The following is a 20,028-nucleotide window of genomic DNA, read 5'->3' on the forward strand; positions in this document are numbered from 1 at the left end:
TTCCTGCCCAAAAGGAAGGGGATGGCAATGGCAAGGCCTTCTGAAGAGACGGAGTTCAGCCGACACAGGTGCGTTCAGGACAAGGACGTCCTCAGGATGTGGACAGGGCTGAAGGAGGCACGTAGCTGAGCCACAGTGAAGGGTGGTATGTTTTTCTGAGGGCTTCCGAGGCTGGGAGTCAGTCCGCAAACCAAGATGGCTGCTTGGGAAGACAGGCTGCTGCTGTCCTGGTAAACCCACCTATCTCCAGACCCGCTCAGGACACATGTGAGGACATATAATGGAGGACACATATAATCTGCCCCCTCCTGTCGATGTAGCCTTTTGCCCAGACCTGTCCCCCTCTGCATCTGCCTCTGGCCTGAGGGAGGGCAGCAGGCAGGCCCTGCTTTGGTCTTACACTCTGTGTTCCCTTCCTTGCCGCACTGCTGGTCGCTGTGCTGCTGCAGCTCCCTGAACCAGTGGGTGCCAGCTGGGCTGGGTCGGAATTACTACTCAGGCCAGCCTCGCCAGGCAAACTCTTATAGCTTCCTTCCCATGCAGGTGGGGAACAGATTTCCTATTCTTCCTCTCGCCAGAGACACAATCCCCCAAGTGTCTCAGCTATCTGGCTACCCATGTGCCAGAGGATGAACCCGGCTGAGCCAAGGAAAGGAGCTGTGACTCTCCATGGCACTGTCCACATGGGAGCTGGTTTGCACCTACTGAGACATGAGCATGGGAGATGCTCTTCTAATGCGTCTGATGATGAATAATCGAAACTTGTGGAAAATAGAAAGGAAATTCTGGCTGAATTGGGAAGAAAGAGAGTTGCTTCCTGGAACCCAGCTAACAGAGGACTGTGGCCTCCCCAGTAGGCAGATGACACCCACAGCTCCCGTGGCAGGTAAGCTATGACGTCACAGGTAGGCAGACTGAAGCCAAACTCTAACGACATCCCCTTAGCGATAGCAGGCAGGAAAGATCGCTGGTCTCGATGCCATCATGTAGCATTTTGAGCTACACCTGAAGAATCCTACCTCCAAGTTGAAAAGTAAAGCTATCTCACAAGAACCTGCTGCTGCTGTGGTTAAGTAAGATCTCATTTAAGCGGCTTTAGAAATGGTAAAGGATCAGCTGGCACAGGCCTTCATGGTAGACGTGGAGCTACCATGACTTTTCAACCATCAGGCCTGCAGTTACCAGGTGTCACATGGCACTTAGCTGCTAAGGAATCCCATCCCCTGTATAAGCACTTACCTGCAGCCAGTGGAGTAGGAGCAAATGTGAGCAACAGCAGGGCTCCAGGCACAAGCAAGGGCCATAAGAAGTGTAAGAGCTCTCCCTGGCTTATGCCTCCAGGACAGGGAGCACCATGTAGTCCCCTGAAGTCCTGAACCATATCATATCTAGGGACAAAAAAGGCAATGGTTGTGCACTCTCCCTCCTTTATAGCATCTCTGCAGCTTCCCTGTTTTGAAGGTGACTTTGCTCCCACCTGCTAGCAAGAAGACTAGGAGAATCCAGATCTCTTTAAAGAGGCCCTGTCCTCGAGGCTTTCCCCTTTCGGCCTTACTTATTTGTGCCTAACTCAAGACACATCACTGCTCTGAATCCCTGGACACCTGTCTCTGAAGGCTTAACTTCTGGGTAGGACTGGAGAAAAGCAGGCCCAAATAACCCTGAAAATGGTGCTGCTGGTGCTAATGTCAACCTTTTGCAGCAACCTGGTAAGCTGGTGTGGTAGATATGGTTTCCCACTGCCAAGGGGGAAGAGTTGGTAATGAAAAAAGCGAGTCCAGTGCAGACATAATGAAAGGGGAATCCACCACTGATCTTTTTCTTTTTTTAAGATTATTTATTATATATACAGTGTTCTGCCTCCATGTACACCTGCATGCCAGAAGAGGGCACCAGATCTCATTATGGATGGTTGTGAGCCACCATGTGGTTGCTGGGAATTGAACTCAGGACCTTTGGAAGAGCAGCCAGTGCTCTTAACCTCTGAGCCATCTCCCCAGCCCCTCCACCACTCATCTTTAAGATTGCTTCATGGCCTCAGTTTTGTTCCTCCTATCATAGCTCTTGCCCCTGACCACACTCCTCCTCCTATAGGAATGGCTGCATGAGGGCCCAGGGTAATTTAAGCACCATAGCCTGGTTCCTCTCTGCAGGAAAACTGTTAACTGATACATATCATGTGCTAACCATATATCAAGCAGAGAGTAAAGTGATCACCAGAATCTGTCTTCTAGGACCATCCAGTCACGAGTATAGACAGTTCCCTTCGGTGTCACAGGCTCTGAGAAGGGTCCCCAGAATACATTTCCCCTAATTTTTGACTTACACACTATACACATATACTAGGAAACTCCTTTGAAGTCTCCACTCTTTCTCAGTATATCATGACTTGGGCGTGGTCTCTCCTGCTTTGGAGTCTCCAGAGCACAGTGACCTAGACCTCAAATGCTATATTACTTGTATTAAATTATGTCTTTGAATCTGGGCCCGGTGGCGCACACCTGGAATCCCAGCACTCGGGAGGCAGAGGCAGGTGGATCACTGTGAGTTCGAGACCAGCCTGGTCTACAGAGTGAGTCCAGGACAGCCAAGGCTACACAGAAAAATCCTGTCTCAAAAAAAGAAAGAAAGAAAGAAAGAAAGAAAGAAAGAAAGAAAGAAGAAAGAAAAAGAAAGAAGAAAAAAGAAAAAAAAAAAAAAAAAAAAAGAAAAGAAAAGAAAATGCTCATGGTGCTGAAGAGCTGGCTCAGTGGCTTGGAGCACTTGTGGCTCTTGCATAGGACCCAGGCTTGATTCACAGCACACGGCATCTCACAAGAATCCCTAATGTCAGTTCCAGGAGGATCCGATGCCCTCTTCTGACTTCCATGGGCACCAGGCATGCACATGGTGCACAAACATACCTGCAAGTAAACAACTTCAATTCTAGAGACTCTGGTGCCCTCTTCTGACCCCTGTGGGTACTGCATGCATAAACACCCATACACATAAAATAAAAATGAGTATTTTGAAAATGTATGTTAAGTATATTCAGCAGCTTTCATATAACAAGTGAGTGCTCACATCCTCTAAGGATCTTTGTTTTGGTTTTCGACACAAGGTTTCTTTGTGTAACAGAGCCCTGGCTGTCCTGGACTCGCTTTGTAGTCCAGGCTGACCACCTCTGCCTCTGGAGTTATGGGATTGAAGGCACGTGCCACCATGCCCAGCCGTCCTCTGAGGATCTTAAGGAAAAGTGTCTTCTTCCCCACCATCAGACGTTAGGCCCTGACTCCTCCCTCCATGCTGTGCCAGTGAGTGCACGAGCTGTCAGCACTGAGGCTGCATCAGTAACTCCAGCCCCCTCTTCACTATCAGCTGCCACCAGTCCTGCTCGAGGAAATGGATATGCCCAGAAATAAAATAAGCTATTTCAAAAATCAGGGATCTAGACTTAGAATAGTGCTTACTGTCTGTGGGCACTGGGCTAAAAGTGTTATGTTATCTCATTTCATCCTTAAAAGCTGGGATGGGCTGGGGTTGGTGGTGGTGGTGGTTGTGGCAGCAGTGGAGGTGGCCACAGCAGCACACACCTTTAGTTCTAGCACTTGGGAGGCAGAGGCCTCTGAGTTCAAGGCCAGCCTGATCTACAATGTGAGTTCCAGGACATCCAAGGCTACACAGAGAAACCCTGTCTTGAAAAAAACAAAAACAAAAAAGAAGAAGAAGAGAATACAATGGGGGGGGGGGCGCGGCAGCTGGCTCAGCACTTAAGAGCGCTTGTTCTAACAAAGGACCAGATTTGATTCCTAGCGCCCACATGGAGGGGTTCATCACTATCCTTAAGTCCAGGTCCCGAGGATTTGACACCATTTCTGATCTCCATCAGCACCAGGTATTCACGTGGTGCACACACATACTTGTAGGCAAAACACCCACACACATAAAATAAACCTTAAAACAAAAACAAAAAGGTGGTACTGTCATTACTCTCATTTGTGCTCATGAGGTTTAAGAGGTGTAATAAGTCTGCACACACACCACAAAACCAGTTTTGAGTAGATCATATTCCAAGCTGAGATTCTTGCTTAAGCCACCTCTCTCTCATACATACACTTTTCCCCCCTCTCGAACTTGGTGGCTATAGCTGATGTAAACTGCAAGGGTAGAAAACACCTTGGGGATAATTTGCTTCAAGTTCATTTATTTATTTATTTTTAAGACAAGATCTCACTATGTACCCTTGGTTGGCTTGGACTTACAGAGATCCAGTTTAATCTAAAGGCGTGCAGCACCACAACCTGCTCAAGTTCCTTCCTTATTTTACAGAGGCAGGAACGAAATAAAGACATTTGTCTTCTATTCCAGGGCAAACCCCATTGTATTGGGCCGGAACAAGGACGAATACTGAAGCTGGGGGTCAGCCTGGGGTTCCTATTCCTTTGGAGGCAGTCAGATCCAAGCCCCAGATAGGGAGAAGGATTCTACTTTCACATTCACCTAGAGCCCACCATCCCTGCCCGCTGTCAGCTCGTGCCCGAGGAGTACCTGTGTGCGGTGCGCGGGCCCTCCGCCAGAGGGTGACAAGATTAGAAACCGGTTCAAGGCGAGCGGCACCTTGCAGGCCAGAGAGCCAAACAGTGGTCTCGCCTGGCTACTCAGGACGCCGAGACCCCGGGAGCGCTCGGACGCCAGGACACTCAGGAGAATATGGCAGCGCTAGTCCCGGGAGGCAGGACAAGGTCCCCCATAACGGTTTGCAAATCCGGCCCTAGCTCCTTTGTATTTGAGGGAGCAACATTCTAACCCTATTCAAAGCAGAACTGTCCAGATTACTCGGGGTCCAGGTTCCCATGGAAACAAGAGAACTTCTTTGCGCCTGTGCAGTTGCGCTCGACACGCTGGGAAATGTAGTTTCCAGTTTGCCACTAATAGACCTACGGAATGGACACAAGATGGCGCCCGAGCGTCGGGGTTGGTTCTAAGGAGCCGGCCGCTATTGCTGTGGCCTCAGGAAAGGCCGCTCAGGCCTGAAGGTCGTAGACTGGGGGGCTGTCTTGTCTCTGAGATGTCTAAGAATCGAGCAGGGGCGGAAGCACAAGCGATGAAGAGGGTTTGGTTTTGCTGTGTTTTTGAACAGCCTAATGAAGTGTTGCCCTGGCGCCGGGCACAGGGGTGACCCACTGGTGATCTCGCCTTGGCATAAGAAGGCTTTGAAGGTGCAAACAAGCCCAGAATGGGGCTAACCTGAGAGATGTCAGCTCCTCATGACTGCCAAGTGTTCAAGTCGGGGCTGCGGTATCAGGTGGGAATTGAACGGGGCCCCTGAGCACAGGAATTTTCTGATCCTGCTTGTGGGAGTTGGGTGTTTCCAGGCGGTTCTCCACCCAGAGCCCTGCTTGTGCTTATGTGTGAAATCAATGAATTGACCCTGAGAAACAGTCTGGAGTTAGGCTCCTGGATGGAAAACCTAGAAACGCAGCATCTGATTCAGGCTCTATTAAATGCACAGTAGTCTCTTTTGAGTCTCAGTTTCTAAACACTGGTGGTTATAAGGTCTGCCCTTTGTCCCTCTGCATAGTGACTTCTTCGGTGTGTAGGCTGGATGACTCTTTAAAGAGATAGATATCCCATTTATTGTTTAAAAAAAAAAAAAAAAAAAAGGTGCAACTTCCTGGAAGGAAATTAGACGTCTGATGAAATTAAAAATGTATAGTCTTTGCTTTAGCAACTTTAGAAATATGTCCTACAGATTTAGTAGCAAACAGGTTTTTTGTAAATAAAAATGTAGTCAAAAGTATTTAGGAAACGTTAGTGGAATGGGATTTTTAAAAATGTAGCCAGACTGTTCATCAATAAATGGTCACTTACATATCCCTTCAAGTGACACACATCTTTGATCCCCCAGCACTAGGGAGGCAGAGACAGACAGATTTCTGAGTTCGAAGCCAGCCTGGTCCACAAATGAGAAGAAATCCTGTCTCAAAATAAATGAATAAAAAAATAAATATTAAAAAATTAAAAGGTCAGGGGCCGGGTGTGGTGGCGCATGACTTTAATCCCAGCACTTGGGAGGCAGAGGCAGGTGGATCGCTGTGAGTTTGAGGCCAGCCTGGTCTACAAATCGACTCCAGGACAGCTAAGGATACACAGAGAAACTCTGTCTCGAAAAACTTAAAAAATAATAAAAAATTAAAAATTAAAAGGTCATTCAAGGACAGCCTGGTCTACAAAGGGAGTCCATGACAAGATACCACAGAGAAACCCAGTCTCGAAAAACCAAGCAAATAAATAAATAAAATTAAAATAAAAAAGGTCACTTAAATACACAACAGATTATATAAAATTGAATATATATGGTATTAAAATTTTTTTATGTGTGGTGTTGAACTCAGGGTCATGAACGTGGTAGGCAAACCCCTTTACCTGGGTGCTTTTAAATCGAGGCATATCTTATGAGAAAGTGATATGAAAGTCACAGTTTGAAAATTATTTTAGGGGCTGGAGAGATGGCTCAGTGGTAGGAGCACTGATTGCTCTTCCAGAGGTCCTGAGTTCAATTCCCAGCAACCACATGGTGGCTCACAACCATCTATAATGTGATCTGGTGCCCTCTTCTGGCGGGCAGGTGTATGTTCAGGCAGAGCACTGTATACATAATGCTAATATGCTGTTGTCTAGGGCCAGAGAGAGGACTGGTGGGTGAGGGAACCTGCCACCAAGACTGACCACCTGAGTTAGAAGGGAGAAGTGACTCCCTCCAGTTGTTCTCTTGGCCTCCACGTACAAGCTGTGGCATTTGTGTGCACATGCACACGTACAAAGTATAAAAATGTAATTTTAAAAATGTAAATGCTGCCAGGTGTGGTGGCACATGCCTTTAATCCCAGCACTCAGGAGGCAGAGGCAGGTGGATCGCTGTGAGTTCCAGGCCAGCCTGGTCTACAAAGCGAGTCCAGGACAGCCAAGGCTACACAGAGAAACCCTATCTTGAAAAACAAAAACAACAACAACAAAAAAAATGCTATCGTCTACACTTTTTTACCTCCCCCACCACAAACCCCAAGACAGGGTTTCTCTATGCAACAAGAGCCCTGGCTGTTCTGGACTCAATTTGTAGACCAGGTTGGCCCACCTGCCTCTATCTCCCAAGTGCTGGCCTTAAAGGGGTGCCTTTATTTATTTATTTATTTATTTATTTATTTATTTATTTATATTTTGGTTTTTCGAGACAGGGTCTCTCTGTGTTAGCCTTGGCTGTCCTAGACCTTGTTGACCAGGCTGGCCTTGAACTCAAAGCAATCCGCCTGCCTCTGCCTCCAGACTGCTGGAGTTAAAGGTGGCCCACACCGAGCTTGTTTTTTGTTTCAATGAGTGCTCTATCTGCATGTACACCTGCATGCCAGAAGAGGGCATCAGAACCCATTATAGATGGTCCTGAGCCAGCATGTGGTTGCTGGGAATTGAACTCAGGACCTCTAGACGAGGAGCCAGTGCTCTTAACCCTGAGCTATCTCACCAGGTCACTTACATTCGGACAGAATCCACATACTAACATATTTGTTTAGGTAACCATGGAGCATTGTGGAGGGCCTCAGAAGCTGTGAGTAGCCATTGCCTGTGAAGATAGAAGTGAGGCACTGAACAGATGGGACAGGGATGGAGAGATGGTTCAGTGGTGGAGAGCGCCACCTGCTCTTCCAAAGGTCCTGAGTTCAATCCCCAGCAACCACATGGTGGCTCACGCCCAACTGTAATGTGATCTGATGCCCTCTTCTGGCTTACAGGTGTACATGTGGGCAGAACACTGTATACATAAAAATAAATAAATAAATCTTTAAAAAAAAATAAAAAGAAGATAGGACGAAGACTTAATTATCAAGGTCTTTAGCAATTTGTTTCAGCTTTGTTTACACATATCTTAAGTATTTGCCTGTGTTCTTTAATGCAATTACTCTCCTTCCCAGGCTTTGTTTCCCCAATGCTGGATCCTTCTTTCTTAGGTCCTTGTGGGTAGGGGGCTGGAAGGAGCAGAGTTGATGAGGGTGTCCCTGTTTTTGGAGTTGAGCGAGCAGCAGCAAGCAGAGCTGTTCCCTGACACTGCTGACTTCACAAGCCCTCAGCCCTAGACTCAGCAGCCTGATGGGCCTCCTGGACGGCTGTCAAAGGGAAGGCAGCCCCATATTTGCTTAGTACCTTGGGTCAGTAATGGCACTAGTTTCTGTGTGCCTGTCCTCCTGACCTGATGCATGCCACCCAGACGGGCTTAAAGGACTTATTCCAGAGAACACCCAGAGGCTTGGCTCTAGCTGTGTAAATGGCCAGCATTGTTTCAAAATAAAAATCAAAGAGAGGGGCCAGGCAGTGGTGGCATACACCTTTAATCTCAGCCCTTGGGGAGGCAGAGGCAGGTGGATTGCTGTGAGTTCGAAGCCAGCATGGTCTACAAAGTGATTCCAGGACAGTCAAGGCTACACTGAGAAACCCAACCTTGAAAAACCAAACCAAACAACCCAACAAAAAAACCAAAGAGAGGAGCTGTGCTATGGCTTCTGAGGTTTGCTTTGTTTTACAAACAGAAACACTCTGAGTGCAGTGGCTTGGAATTGATGAAGTTAGGACTGAGACTCAAGTCTCCACACCCAGGACTCTTCTCCACTTCAGGGTTATGGAAGGCCTGGGGATTCCCCCAAGGGTTTGGGAGACACTTTCAGTTTTTGTTCACTTTGGTTTGGTTTTTCAAGACACGGTTTCTCTGTGTAACAGCCCTAGCTGTCCTGGACTCACTTTGTAGACCAGGCTGGCCTCAAACTCACAGAGATCTGCCTCCCCTCTGCCTCCCAGGTGCTAGGATTAAAACCGTGGAACACCACACTGGGCTGGGACAGACACTTTCATGAAACTGGACATGTTGTGATATTCAGGTCTGGTGTCAGTTCCTCTCAAGACTGCATTAAGGAGGCACTGATCACACTTACCCAAACCAGTGTAGTATGTCATAGTGTCACAGGACACAGAGCATGATCTTGGGACCAGTATGAAAATGACAGTGATGAAAGCACTAACTCCCTTTTTCTTTTTTTAAGACATGGTCTTACCTTGTAGCCCTGACTGGCCTCATACTTCCCATGTAGGCCAGGCTGGCCTCAAACTCAAAGAGATCGGCCTCCAAAGGGCAGGGATTAAAGGCTTGTGCGTGCCCCTATGCCTTACCCACTAAGTGCTTTTACAGGGTAAAATGAGCAGAAGAAACCCCTAGGTGGGTGGGATCCATAAGCAGCTACACAGAGAAACCCTGTCTTAGGAAGCCAGGAGGGGGGAAAAGGAAAGAGAGAAGAAAAAAAAAGAAACAAAGAAAGAAAAGCTGGGTGTCATGGTGCAGGCCTGTAATCCTAGCATTTGGGAGGCAGAGGCAGGCTGTGACTTCGAGGCCAGCCTGGTCTACAAAGCAAGTCCAGGACAGTCAAGGCTACACAGAGAAACACTATCTTGAAAACCCAAAAAAAACAAGCCCCCCCCAAAAGAAAGAAAGAAAGAAATTGGTGGTGGGGGGGTTTGAGAGGTGGCTCAGAGGTTAAGAGCACTGGCTGTTCCAGAGGTCCTGAGTTCAATTCCCAACAACTACATGGTGGCTCACAACCATCTATAACGTGATCTGATGGCCTCTTCTGGCCTGCGGTGTACATGCAGACAGAGCACTGTATTCATAATAAATCTTAAAAAAAAAAAAAAGGCCAGGCGTGGTGGCGCACGCCTTTAATCCCAGCATTCGGGAGGCAGAGGCAGGCGGATCGCTGTGAGTTCGAGGCCAGCCTGGTCTACAAAGTGAGTCCAGGATGGCCAAGGCTACACAGAGAAACCCTGTCTCAAAAAAAAAAAAAAAAAAAAAAAAAGACAGAAAGAAAGAAATCGGGCTTTCTTGTAGTACAGTAGGAAGGTGATTCTTAGAACCCAAAAATGCTCAAGAACTAGAATCAAATGTCCAAATGGAAGTTCAGCTTTCAGGACAGGCGTGGTCTTGTCCAGGCAGGCAGTAGCAGCTTCTACTTCCTCATAGCGAACTCCCTTTAGCTGACCCATATAGGCTTGTTCTCCCTGGACCTGCTGACGGGCTGGGTGGCTAGCATTTACCCAGGCCTTGCCCTAGAGATGAGGACGTAGCACCAGCCACCCGCTTCTCTCCCCCAACACACCACTCAACCAAAACAGGTCTGTCGTGGGACACCTGAGGGACAGGAGAAGCTGGAGGGGGCAGGAGAGTAGATGTGATGTATAGACAGAGAAGGGTCTGACTGAAAGACCGATGGCTTTGTCACAACTGGAAAACACAATATGAAAATGTCTTTTATTTCTCAGTACAAAGCCAGGTAGATACAATACAACTATGAAAAACCTGACTGGCCAGAGATCTTCACAAACAAGAAGACTCTCTTTAACCCAGTGCCCTGTGGCCCAGTGCAGGCCGTGGGAGAAGTGGGGCAGCAGCAGGGATTCTGGTCAGCGGGTGGGTAGGTAGGTGGCCTGTGAGCCCCCCTAGAGCCTGTGGGGCTGGGGTCTGAAAGTGCCATCTGCCTTTGTGGCCCTCGGCTCCCTGGTCTAGCTGCCTGTAGGACTGCAGTGAAGAGGGTGCAAGGGCGCAGGGTGGCATGGCCAGAAGTTGAAAGCCAGGGAGACATGAACTAGAAAACCTCCCCTAAACATTTCTGGTTTTAATTCCATGGCTGCATAAAATATTAGAGGGTAGGTGGAAAATGAAACTAGGGTGTTGTTACCCTTAAAGGCACCTTGAATGGCTCTATCTATACCCTATGTAGAAAGTCTTGAGCCCTTGACAGGTGGACATGGGTATGAAACCTAAGGCTGCAAGAAGTGACAAGGGTCCAGGGACTTCTGGGAGGGAGCTACAGGGAGTGTGCAGGCCCATAGGTGCAAAGGGTGCTCATCTGAGAAGCTATGACCAATCTGTTTAGTGTCTAAAGGGACATAGTCTAAGTGCTTAGGCCTTGCCCTCCTCTCTGCTGTCATCTACACTGGCCTGCCTCATCACCTTCCGGAGCCTAGGTGTAGAAGGCACACCAGCCTCCCCCTGCCCTTGTCCCTGCTCCTGGAAGGCCTGGGTCCTGCTGGCCACAAGGGCAGCACTATGAAGGGCAACCACAGACTGGCGAGACTTCAGGGCAGGCCAAGGTCCTTTGCGGACCTGCTGGCCACCTTTGGCTCTTGGAAGCTGAGGGACGGGCTGAAGAGGTTCTTCATCAGAAGACTCATGGGAAGAGAAAACCTGGGTGGGGAAGGAAAAAGAGGCACAGAGCTCAGAGCCAGGAAAGGGGTAGGTACACTTCCCAAGGGAAAAACAGCACCTGGCCCTCGCCCTTGGTCTCACCTGCTTGAACTTTCTCCTGGCCCCTAGGAACCTTTTTAGCTGACCGAACTGGCTTTAGCCACGGTATCCTCCCCCCCCCCCCCCCCCCCCCGTCTGTGTACATTCAACCAAGTGAGCCATAGCCAAAACCTTGCCAGGTGCCAGTCCCTGAAAAGGGCTCTGTGATACCAGGGCCTGGGTACCTCACAGGACACTTGTTTTTGACAATAACCACCATTAATACCACACCTTCTATTGGTCCATACTCAGCACCTAAAATGTTCTTCCTAGCTGAGTGTGGTGGCGCACGCCTTTAATTATCCCAGCACTCTGGAGTCAGAGGCAGGCAGATTACTGTGAGTTCAAGACCAGCCTGGTCTACAAAGCAAGTCCAGGACAGCCAAGGCTACACTGAGAAACCCTGTCTTGAAAAACCTAAAAAAAGAAAAGAAAAAGTTCTGCCTGCACCAACTCCTTCTTTTTGGCTAGCCATGTGACCTCATGTCACATGTGGGGCCTGGCTTCCTCAGTCAAGGGCCAGCTTCCTGTCCTAGCTTGTGCCCAACAGCTCTCAGCACACAACATGCTTGTCCGCTTAGTCAGTAGGTGGGCTGTGTGAGCACAAGGGCTCTTCTCTGTGCTTCAGGAATGGTCTTGCCTCTCTGCTCCACTTCAGGCTACTTCTCCAGCCATCAGCTGACAGTGGAGCTCATGGTCTGGGGAGCATGCTCCCTCCAAAGCTGGGAGCCAGGCCCCTTAGGAAGTGAGGCAGTTTGTCAGGCTGGGCCTGGGCTGTCCCTTGTTTCTGGTCAGACCTGCAACTGCTTAGACCCTGGGACCACTGGGTTTTGTTTGTTTGTTTGTTTTAGGTTTTTCAAGACAGGGTTTCTCACTTTATAGACCAGGCTGGCCTCGAACTCACAGAGATCCTCCTGCCTCCGCCTCCTGAGTGCTGGGACCACCAGCCTGGGGGAAAGGGAGGAGCCTGAAGGTGGTTCCCATCCTCAGGTACCCAGGACAATCTTGAGTTGCCTTGTGCAGAAAGGTGTGAGGTGGTCAGTGAGGAGGAAGCAAGACAATACCCTCCTGTGAGGGGCCTGCGGCCTCACATCAGCTCCAGCACTCAGCTCCCTTACCCTCTTGTGCAGAGCTACTGCAGGGAAGGAAGCTCCCCAGCTCACCTCAGGCAGGTCTCCAGCCTCTGGGGCCCTCTCTGGCTCCAGGAGACTGATGGAGCGCATGACCCCTCGGAGGTTGATGCGGGGCCGCAGCCCAAGCTCTTCTTTTGATGTTTCCTGGCTTTTGTCCAGGCCCATAACTATCACCTTCCCACTGCCCCCTGGCTCTGGTGGAAGAGGCAGCAATGGTGTAGAAGCTTCAGGTGCCAGGGACTCCTCTGGGGAGACCACGCCCGCCTTCTGCTCCCAGACATGGCTTTGCCGGCTGTGAGGAGGAGGCTCTGAGTCAGCTTTGAGTGACAAGGCATCCACCCCCTTAGTATACACATTGCCTTCTCCCTCATCCCCTCCCCCATACCTGGCAGTCAAAATGCCCTGGTAGGTCTGTAGCTGACGCAGGAAGCCGGGATTAGGGCGCACAATGGGCCGGAGCTCCTGCACATGGATCAGGGCTTGCTCCAGGCCCCAGCCATACTGTTTCATGGCATAGGCCAGCACTGTGGCAGCAGAACGGCTGACACCCATCTTACAGTGGACTAGCACCCGAGTGCCCTGTGCTCTGTGGAGGTGAGAGGCGGTCAGTCAGTCCGTCTCTCATCCCCAGCAACTGGCAAGGGGCAGGGAAGGGCTCAGGACACAGCAGTGAGAAGGAAGTGAGGATGGAGGAGGAGGAGAGGAGCAGGAGGAGGGCACCAGTCCCCACTGCAGGCTGGGGCTTAGCAGAAGCTGGGAGCAGCCCAACCTGGCGTCCTCAATGAAGTGATGTGTCTCCTTCCAGTGGGGCAGCAGCTGTGCAGACTCCTCATCCCAGACACGAACATTGTGATAGGTGAAGAGCTCAGGGAAGAAGTTGTCAATCTCCCGGGCCATGTTCAGGATGTGACTTACCCTGTACCAGAGGGCCCAAAGCCAGAGTGATGTGGCAAAGGACCAGGCTCCCTGTCCACCTCTCTTGGTTCTTGGTTCTGAGAGTCAGGAGATGGCAGCACTTGGAGTGGGAAGGGAACTGAGCCAGCCATCAGCTGACTACCCTTGGGCATGAGGTTCCCTGATTCTGTGCTTGCAGTCAGCGTTCAAGCTAAAAGCTGAGACTAGGGGGCTCACAGCAGCAGGCAATCAAGGTTCTAGCAGGTCTCCCAGAAGCCACGGTGGGGGACAGCAGATTCCTTTCAGAAGTGGCAACCATTTCCCTACTAGAAGAAGTAATATCCTTTTGCCTGAAGAGGTAGCCAGGTAGCCAGGCACCTCTTCAGCTTGGCAAGTGCCCACCACTGCCCCTCATTTCAGCACTACAGTGTGTGCTTCTTGGTAGGGCAGATGGCTTTAGAGCCCAAGTGAGTCCAGTATCCCCAGGGGTGGGCTAAAAGCAGAAACAGATGGGGATGACCGAAGGTTCCAGAAACTGGCCAGGCCACCCCACGGGAAGGGTGAGAGAGTGAGTGGCAGTCCTGAGGTGGGGGAACCCTACCTGTTTCTCTGAAGTTCCTCCAGGTTGGCGGCGTTCCACTCAGAGCCCTGCGGGAGTGAGAGTAGGGGAGGAGCACCGGGCTCCCATGGCTTGCCTCCAGCTACAGGGCCTGTCATAGCAGCTGCATTGGTGATCTGGTCCCTACTTCCTACAGCCTGTACTCACCAAGTAGAGGTGGGGAAAGATGCGGGAGGCCCGGTCTTGCTGGGCCATGAGTAGCAACATGTGGTTGTCGATAAAGTCACGGTACTGCTGAAGAGGGCATCCCAGACGCTGTTCCAGGGCCTGACGGATCTATGGGGGTGGGGGAGAGGCAGGAGGTAGAAGCAGGGCAGGCAAGGGAAGGGGGTCCACTGTGAAGCCTTTGAGGATAGTACCCTGTCCTGTCTACACGGAACTGAAATCAAGAACTGGGGAATGGCTCAGGGCTGGAAAAAAGGTGACCCAAGGAAAGGTGAATCTCAGGCCCTTGGCCCAGCCACCCTGCCTACCTCTTTGGAGGTGACACTGTCCAGGTCACTGGTGTCCAACACCTGCCACAATTCAGCCCGGATCGCCTGCTCCATCTGCTCCTGTTCTGAGGCCCTGGGAGTGAGCCTTCAGTAAGAGGTCACTTCACTGTGGTACCACCTCGTCTGCCTCCCCTTCCCCCTCCCCGGCACTGACTGTCCAGGCTCAGCACTAGGTGGTCGAAGGGACTCCAGGTCAGACATGGCCATCCACTCATTGAGGCAACCCTGGTCAGAGTTCAGTCTCTCCTGGTAGTGTGTGGCCCAGGCAAGGGCACTGCCACCAGGTACAAGGCCACTGCCTAGAGCCGCCTCACATGCCCGGTGCAAAACCTGCAGCGTGGCCCTGGGGCAAGAAAGAAGGGCTGAGTCACACAGTCCTTCCTGGTTCCCTCTCCCGGGCCTGGCTGCCCTCTAAGGAGAGGCTGGCCCAGGGCTGGGCTACTGCAGCACTCACCACATGGTCTGGATGGAGACAGGCTTGAAGATTCGGCTCTGACCCCCAGACGTCACACTGAAGCCCCTGCAGGAGGACCCAGGAGGGTGGGGAGGCTGAGGCCCACAGTTAGATGGCTTGCCCGAGATCTTACAGTAAAAGCCAGTAGGTCCCAGCTCTGGCCCCACTGTTCTTCAGTGCCTGCCTCCCCTTGCTCCTCTTTCCCTCTCCTGTTGCCACCTCTTACCCATCGCCGTCCAGGTACACCTGGGCATCACTCCACACGGGCAAGACCAAGCCCAGGGTGCAGCTGCAGGAGCTGGCAGGGGACAGGAGAGCCATTGTCCCTCAGCACCTCACATCCTTGGCCCAACCCACCTCTCCCTGCTCCTACCTGCTGTCAGGGAAGTCCACCCCAAGAAGGACAGTTTCCTCCTCACTCAGACCCTCTCCTGTGGTCACTACCAGCAGGTAGCGGAGTCGTGGGGGCCTGGCTGCCTCCAGCTGGGCTGCCTGGGAAGATGGAAGAAGCCTTGAATCATGGGGGCTCCTGGATCCTTCACTGCCACATGGACACATCGTGTGCCTTGCCAACCCCTGCATCCCTAATTCCCAGAGAGATCAGTGGCTACTTGAAAATACAGTGATACTCAACTCTTGCAATTTATGGTCTGACAAACTTTAAAACGCTTAAATGGGGAGTGTAAGAAAAGGAAGAGAGGATAGCATTGATGGAGGCAGCCTCATTTTTGTTTCTGACTAGCAAAGAGGTTTTATTAAATAAAAAAGATTTATTATTTACTTATTTATTATGTATACAGTGTTTTGCCTGCGTGTATACCTGCATACCAGAAGAGGGCACCAGATCTTATTGTAGATGGTTGTGAGCCACTATGTGGTTGCTGGGAATTGAACTCAAGACCTTTGGAAGAGCAGCCAATGCTCTTAACCTCTCAGCCATCTCTCCAGCCCTATTTATTATTCATTAAGTATACAGTTTTTAAAATAAAGATTTATTGGGCTGGAGAGATGGCTCAGTGCTTAAGAGCACAGCCTGCTCTTCCAAAGGTCCTGAGTTCAATTTCCGGCAACCACATGGTGGTTGACCACCATCTATGATGTGATATGATGCCCTTTTCCAGCCTGCAGGTGTATATGCATCCAGAGCACTGTATACATAATAAAAAATAAATCTTAAAAAATAATAATAATAAATAAAGATTTATTTATTTTGTATACAGTGCTCTGCCTGCATGTACACCTGCCGGCCAGAAGAGGGCATGTGAGCCACCATGTGGCTGCTGGGAATTGAACAAGCAGTGCTCTTAACCTCTGAGCCATCTCTCCAGCCTAAGGTTTTATCTTTTAAAGAATTATATCATTTGTAAGGATGCTTTGTCTGCATGTATGCCTGTGCACCACATGCATACCTGGTGCCCAGAGAGACCACAAAAGAGTGTTGGCTATCCTGGGACTGGTGTTGCAGATGGCTGTGAGCAACCATGTGGGTGCTGGCAATTGAGCCATCTCTACAGCCCTACAAGGAGGTTTTAAAAAACCTTGCCACTTAGCCGGGCATCGTGACACATGCCTTTAATCCCAGCAGAGGCAGAGGCAGGTGAATCTGTGAGTTCAAGGCCAACCTGATCTAACAACCTGGCATTTGCCAATATTCTGCTTGAGGAACGTCTTCCACCACAAGAACATTAAGGAGTTCATCTCTATTTATTTATTTATTTATTTATTTATTTATTTATTTATTTTTGTGGTGTTAGGAATTGGAGGTAGGGCCTTACACAGGCTAGGAGGATTCCATTTCATAATGGGCTCTAACAGCATTCCTGGGGCTAGAGAAAGAGCTCAGTGGTTAAGAGCACTGGCTGGTCTTCCAGACAACCCAGATTCAGTTCCCAGCATCCACATAGCAGGCAGTCCTAACTGTAACTTCAGTTCTGGGAGCTTCTGACCCCCTCACATAGACATACATGCAGGCAAAACACCAATGTACTTTTTTTTTTCCAATTGCAGAAAAAATAAATCCCAGCACTTCTGTTCCAACTCCAGCTTTATCAAATCTCACATCTTCTTTTTCATACTTTGCTGCTAAGAGCCAAGTGTCTGACTCCACACACTTTCCAGAGCTAGCGCTTAGGGACCAGCAGACCCTGGCCCTCTGTGGGTGCTCTGTTTGCCTGGCTGGCACACAGCAGCCGAGGTGTGCTCTACAGCCCTGGGAGTACGAGTCCATCTCTGGGCATCTCACTAGCATCAACAGGAGCCTTCTGAGGATTAACTGAAGCCTCCCTCATGTGACCCCCACCTCCTGGCTCAGGCAGAACACTCCCCTCCACCTTGTCTTTTCACAGCCCTCCAGAGACAGACATGACCTTGCCTTGCTAAGATGCCTCTAGCTGTAGTGGCAGAGTTCTCGGGGGTTTGGGTAACCGCCCCCTCCAACTGCCTGGGTGCACCCTAATCTCACAGCATTGTTCCGCAACAGACACAAGCTCTAGGGGCCCTTACCAGGCGGATGTCGTCCTGCGGCCTCAGCAGCCCCACCATGAGGTGCAGGTGCTGCTTTTCCACTTGTTTCCAGGGACTCTGGAACCCTTGCCCATTGTCGGCCTGGTCCTCAGCGGGCTGGCCCTCGCCCGAGGGTTCCTCCATTGGCTCCGAGTTGGCCTCAGCTGCATCGTTATTGTCCCCTCCATCCTGAAGTCTCAGGACAGCCCCCCGGAGCACTGCAAAACTCTGCCTGGCAGAGCGGTGGGGAAATGGTGAGTCCCCTGAAAGGCTAGGCTAGAGTGAGGGACAGTTTGCATTTTTAAGCTCAGCACCCAGAGTCAGCCTTGTTTTTCACATTTGGGGTGTGTTCCCTTTTTTGGATGGACTCTGAGGCTACAAAATTGCTTAGGGACCTATACATCTTCAGGTCCCATGCTGCCTTTGGTCCTGTAATCACTGGCCCCGAGCCAAGGTCCAGGTAATGAGTGAAAACATCCACTGATTAGGGCCAAGTTAGCCCTGCTAGGTCTTCCATAAACTAGAGGTGGGACGTTGGCCAGCTCAGCCCTCCGCACCTGGCTCCCACCTGAGCGCGAGTTTATCTGACAATACTTCAGTGAGTCCTTGGTCCAAGCCAGACACCTGGAGTCCACAATGGCCACGTAAGCCACAGTCTATACGGAAGCATATGTCCGGAGAAGGACTCACCTTCGCTGGAGCCGGCCTCTGCTTCTGACCACTCGGTCCTGCTGAGAAAGCAGCCGGGGGACAGAGTAAGAGAGCAGCCCCCAGGACAGGAAGCGCCCAAAGCCTCTTCTCCTCTCCCCCTAGGGGAACTCTAAGTGGAACAAAAATCTCTTCTCTCTGCAGCCGCTCCCCTCCACAGGCCCCAGAGAAGTCTCTGGCCTGGCCTAAGTCCAGGCACAGCAGGGCTACAAGGACAGGTGGTTGCCAAGTGTAGGGAGGTATCTGGGCAGATCTGGGCCTCAATAGACTTGGCCGGTTCTCAGGACTTCGCATCTACCTAGGTCGAGCTCCTGGGAGCCTCAGGACCTCCCAAGTACCCAAAAACATAAGATTCAGGGTTCCCCTCCGCCTACTCCCAGCCAGCGTGAGGCCGGCGGCCAGGGCCAGGATGTGCTCTCTCAGGCCCAGCTGGCAGCCAACTGAGAGAGGGTAAAACCAAGCTCAACTCACCGTAGGTCCCACAGGCGTGGAGTGGCCACTAGCCGGCGGCGAGCGACTCACGGTGACCAGCGCCATAAGGCAGGCTCGCGTCACCTGGGCGAGCACCAGGCACGACCCCTCCCACAGCCCTACGGTCAGTCCCAGCCTTCGCACAACCAGGAAGGAGAGACTGGAGCTACCAAGGCCTGGCACCTCCTCGGGAGCGGCCCTTAAAGGGCCCGACTCACGGGCAGTCTGGCCTCACGGAGCCCGCACCGAGGGCGGCGGCCCCTCCCCTCCGGTCTTGGTTCAGATAGCCCCGCCCCGTACACGCTAGAGGCGTGGCCGAGGGCGTGGCGCAGGTGAGGAGTCCAGATCTCACTCTCTCTCTGGGCTTTGGTCACTAGGTTCCCAGGAGGTGTCCAGCTCTCTTTGCTGCACCCAGTAAGATCTCTTGAGTGAGTAGTTCTGGACTTGTACTGTTTGGTTTACCCTCTGGCTCCTGGGAAGAAGGAGCAAGGACAATAGGTCTCCTAGGACTTTTTTTTTTTTTTTGGTTTGGTTTGGTTTTGGGTTTTCGAGACAGGGTTTCTCTGTGTAGCCTTGACTGTACTGGACTCGCTTTGTAGACCAGATGGCCTAGAACTCACAGAGCTCCACTTACCTCTGCCTCCTGATATCTTGGATTAAAGACATACTTCGCCATACCCAGAGACACTGGGTTCTTTTCTGTTTGTTTGTTTTCTGAGACAGGGTTTCTCTGTGTAGTCATGGCTGTCCTAGACTCACTTTATAGACCAGGCTGGCTTGGAACTCACAGCAATCCACCTACCTCTGCCTCCCAAGTGCTGGTATTAAAGGCGTGTGCCACCATGCCTGACCTAGAGACACTGGGTCTTAAATCTTTCATCCCATCCCATGTTCGCCTCCCCCCCCCCTTTGGTTTTTTGAGACAGGGTTTCTCTGTGTATCCTTGGCTGTCCTGGACTCACTTTGTAGACCAGGCTGGCCTCGAACTCACAGCGATCCTCCTGCCTCTGCCTCCCAAGTGCTAGGATTAAAGGCATGTGCCACCATGCCTGGTTTATGTTCTCCTTTCTGCTTGGGCTTCATTCCTCTACTCTGAGGAGATTTGGGAGACCAGCAAGCTTCTGAGGAAATGAGTTTGGGTCTTAGCAATAGTCCCCAAAGCACGTGGGCATTTCAGGTCCACCCTAGTGGTGACCAGGACAGGGCTGAGCTCCTTCCCCAGCTACTTCAGAGGGAAGTGACTTCCTTAAAATTTCACTCTGGTAGAAAATATTTGAAACTGGGCAAGAACCTGTGTCTGAGCTGCAGGGATTGGGGTGAGAGCTTTCCCCAGTGGGTTGGATAGGAAGACCCAGGCTTTCCCTCCCTCCTAGCAGGAGCCTGGGCCAGGTTCC

General features: G+C 50.9%; 1 protein-coding gene across 3 annotated transcripts; it reads right to left on the reverse strand.

Moving 5' to 3' along the window:
- Positions 1 to 10,845: 10,845 nt before the first annotated feature.
- Ssh3 (slingshot protein phosphatase 3) lies at positions 10,846 to 18,899 on the reverse strand. Of its 3 annotated transcripts, none has more exons than XM_051145814.1 (14): positions 18,635 to 18,899; positions 18,146 to 18,186; positions 17,456 to 17,687; positions 15,327 to 15,445; positions 15,180 to 15,251; positions 14,954 to 15,019; positions 14,654 to 14,842; positions 14,479 to 14,584; positions 14,153 to 14,281; positions 13,988 to 14,034; positions 13,262 to 13,408; positions 12,878 to 13,078; positions 12,523 to 12,784; positions 10,846 to 11,260 (listed from the first exon to the last, which is right to left on the reverse strand). In XM_051145814.1, exons 1-14 carry the CDS (start codon positions 18,698 to 18,700, stop codon positions 10,976 to 10,978), a joined length of 1,962 nt encoding a protein of 653 aa, XP_051001771.1. In that variant the 5' UTR covers positions 18,701 to 18,899; the 3' UTR covers positions 10,846 to 10,975. The 3 variants fall into 3 exon arrangements, with proteins under 3 accessions (XP_051001771.1, XP_051001773.1, XP_051001772.1); XM_051145816.1 differs by having other exon boundaries at positions 14,479 to 14,572; positions 18,146 to 18,183; positions 18,635 to 18,898; XM_051145815.1 differs by having other exon boundaries at positions 14,479 to 14,572; positions 18,635 to 18,898.
- Between the last annotated feature and the right edge of the window lie 1,129 nt (positions 18,900 to 20,028).

Source organism: Acomys russatus, chromosome 5 (assembly GCF_903995435.1).
Source record: "Acomys russatus chromosome 5, mAcoRus1.1, whole genome shotgun sequence".
In the NCBI taxonomy this organism is placed as follows: domain Eukaryota; kingdom Metazoa; phylum Chordata; class Mammalia; order Rodentia; family Muridae; genus Acomys; species Acomys russatus.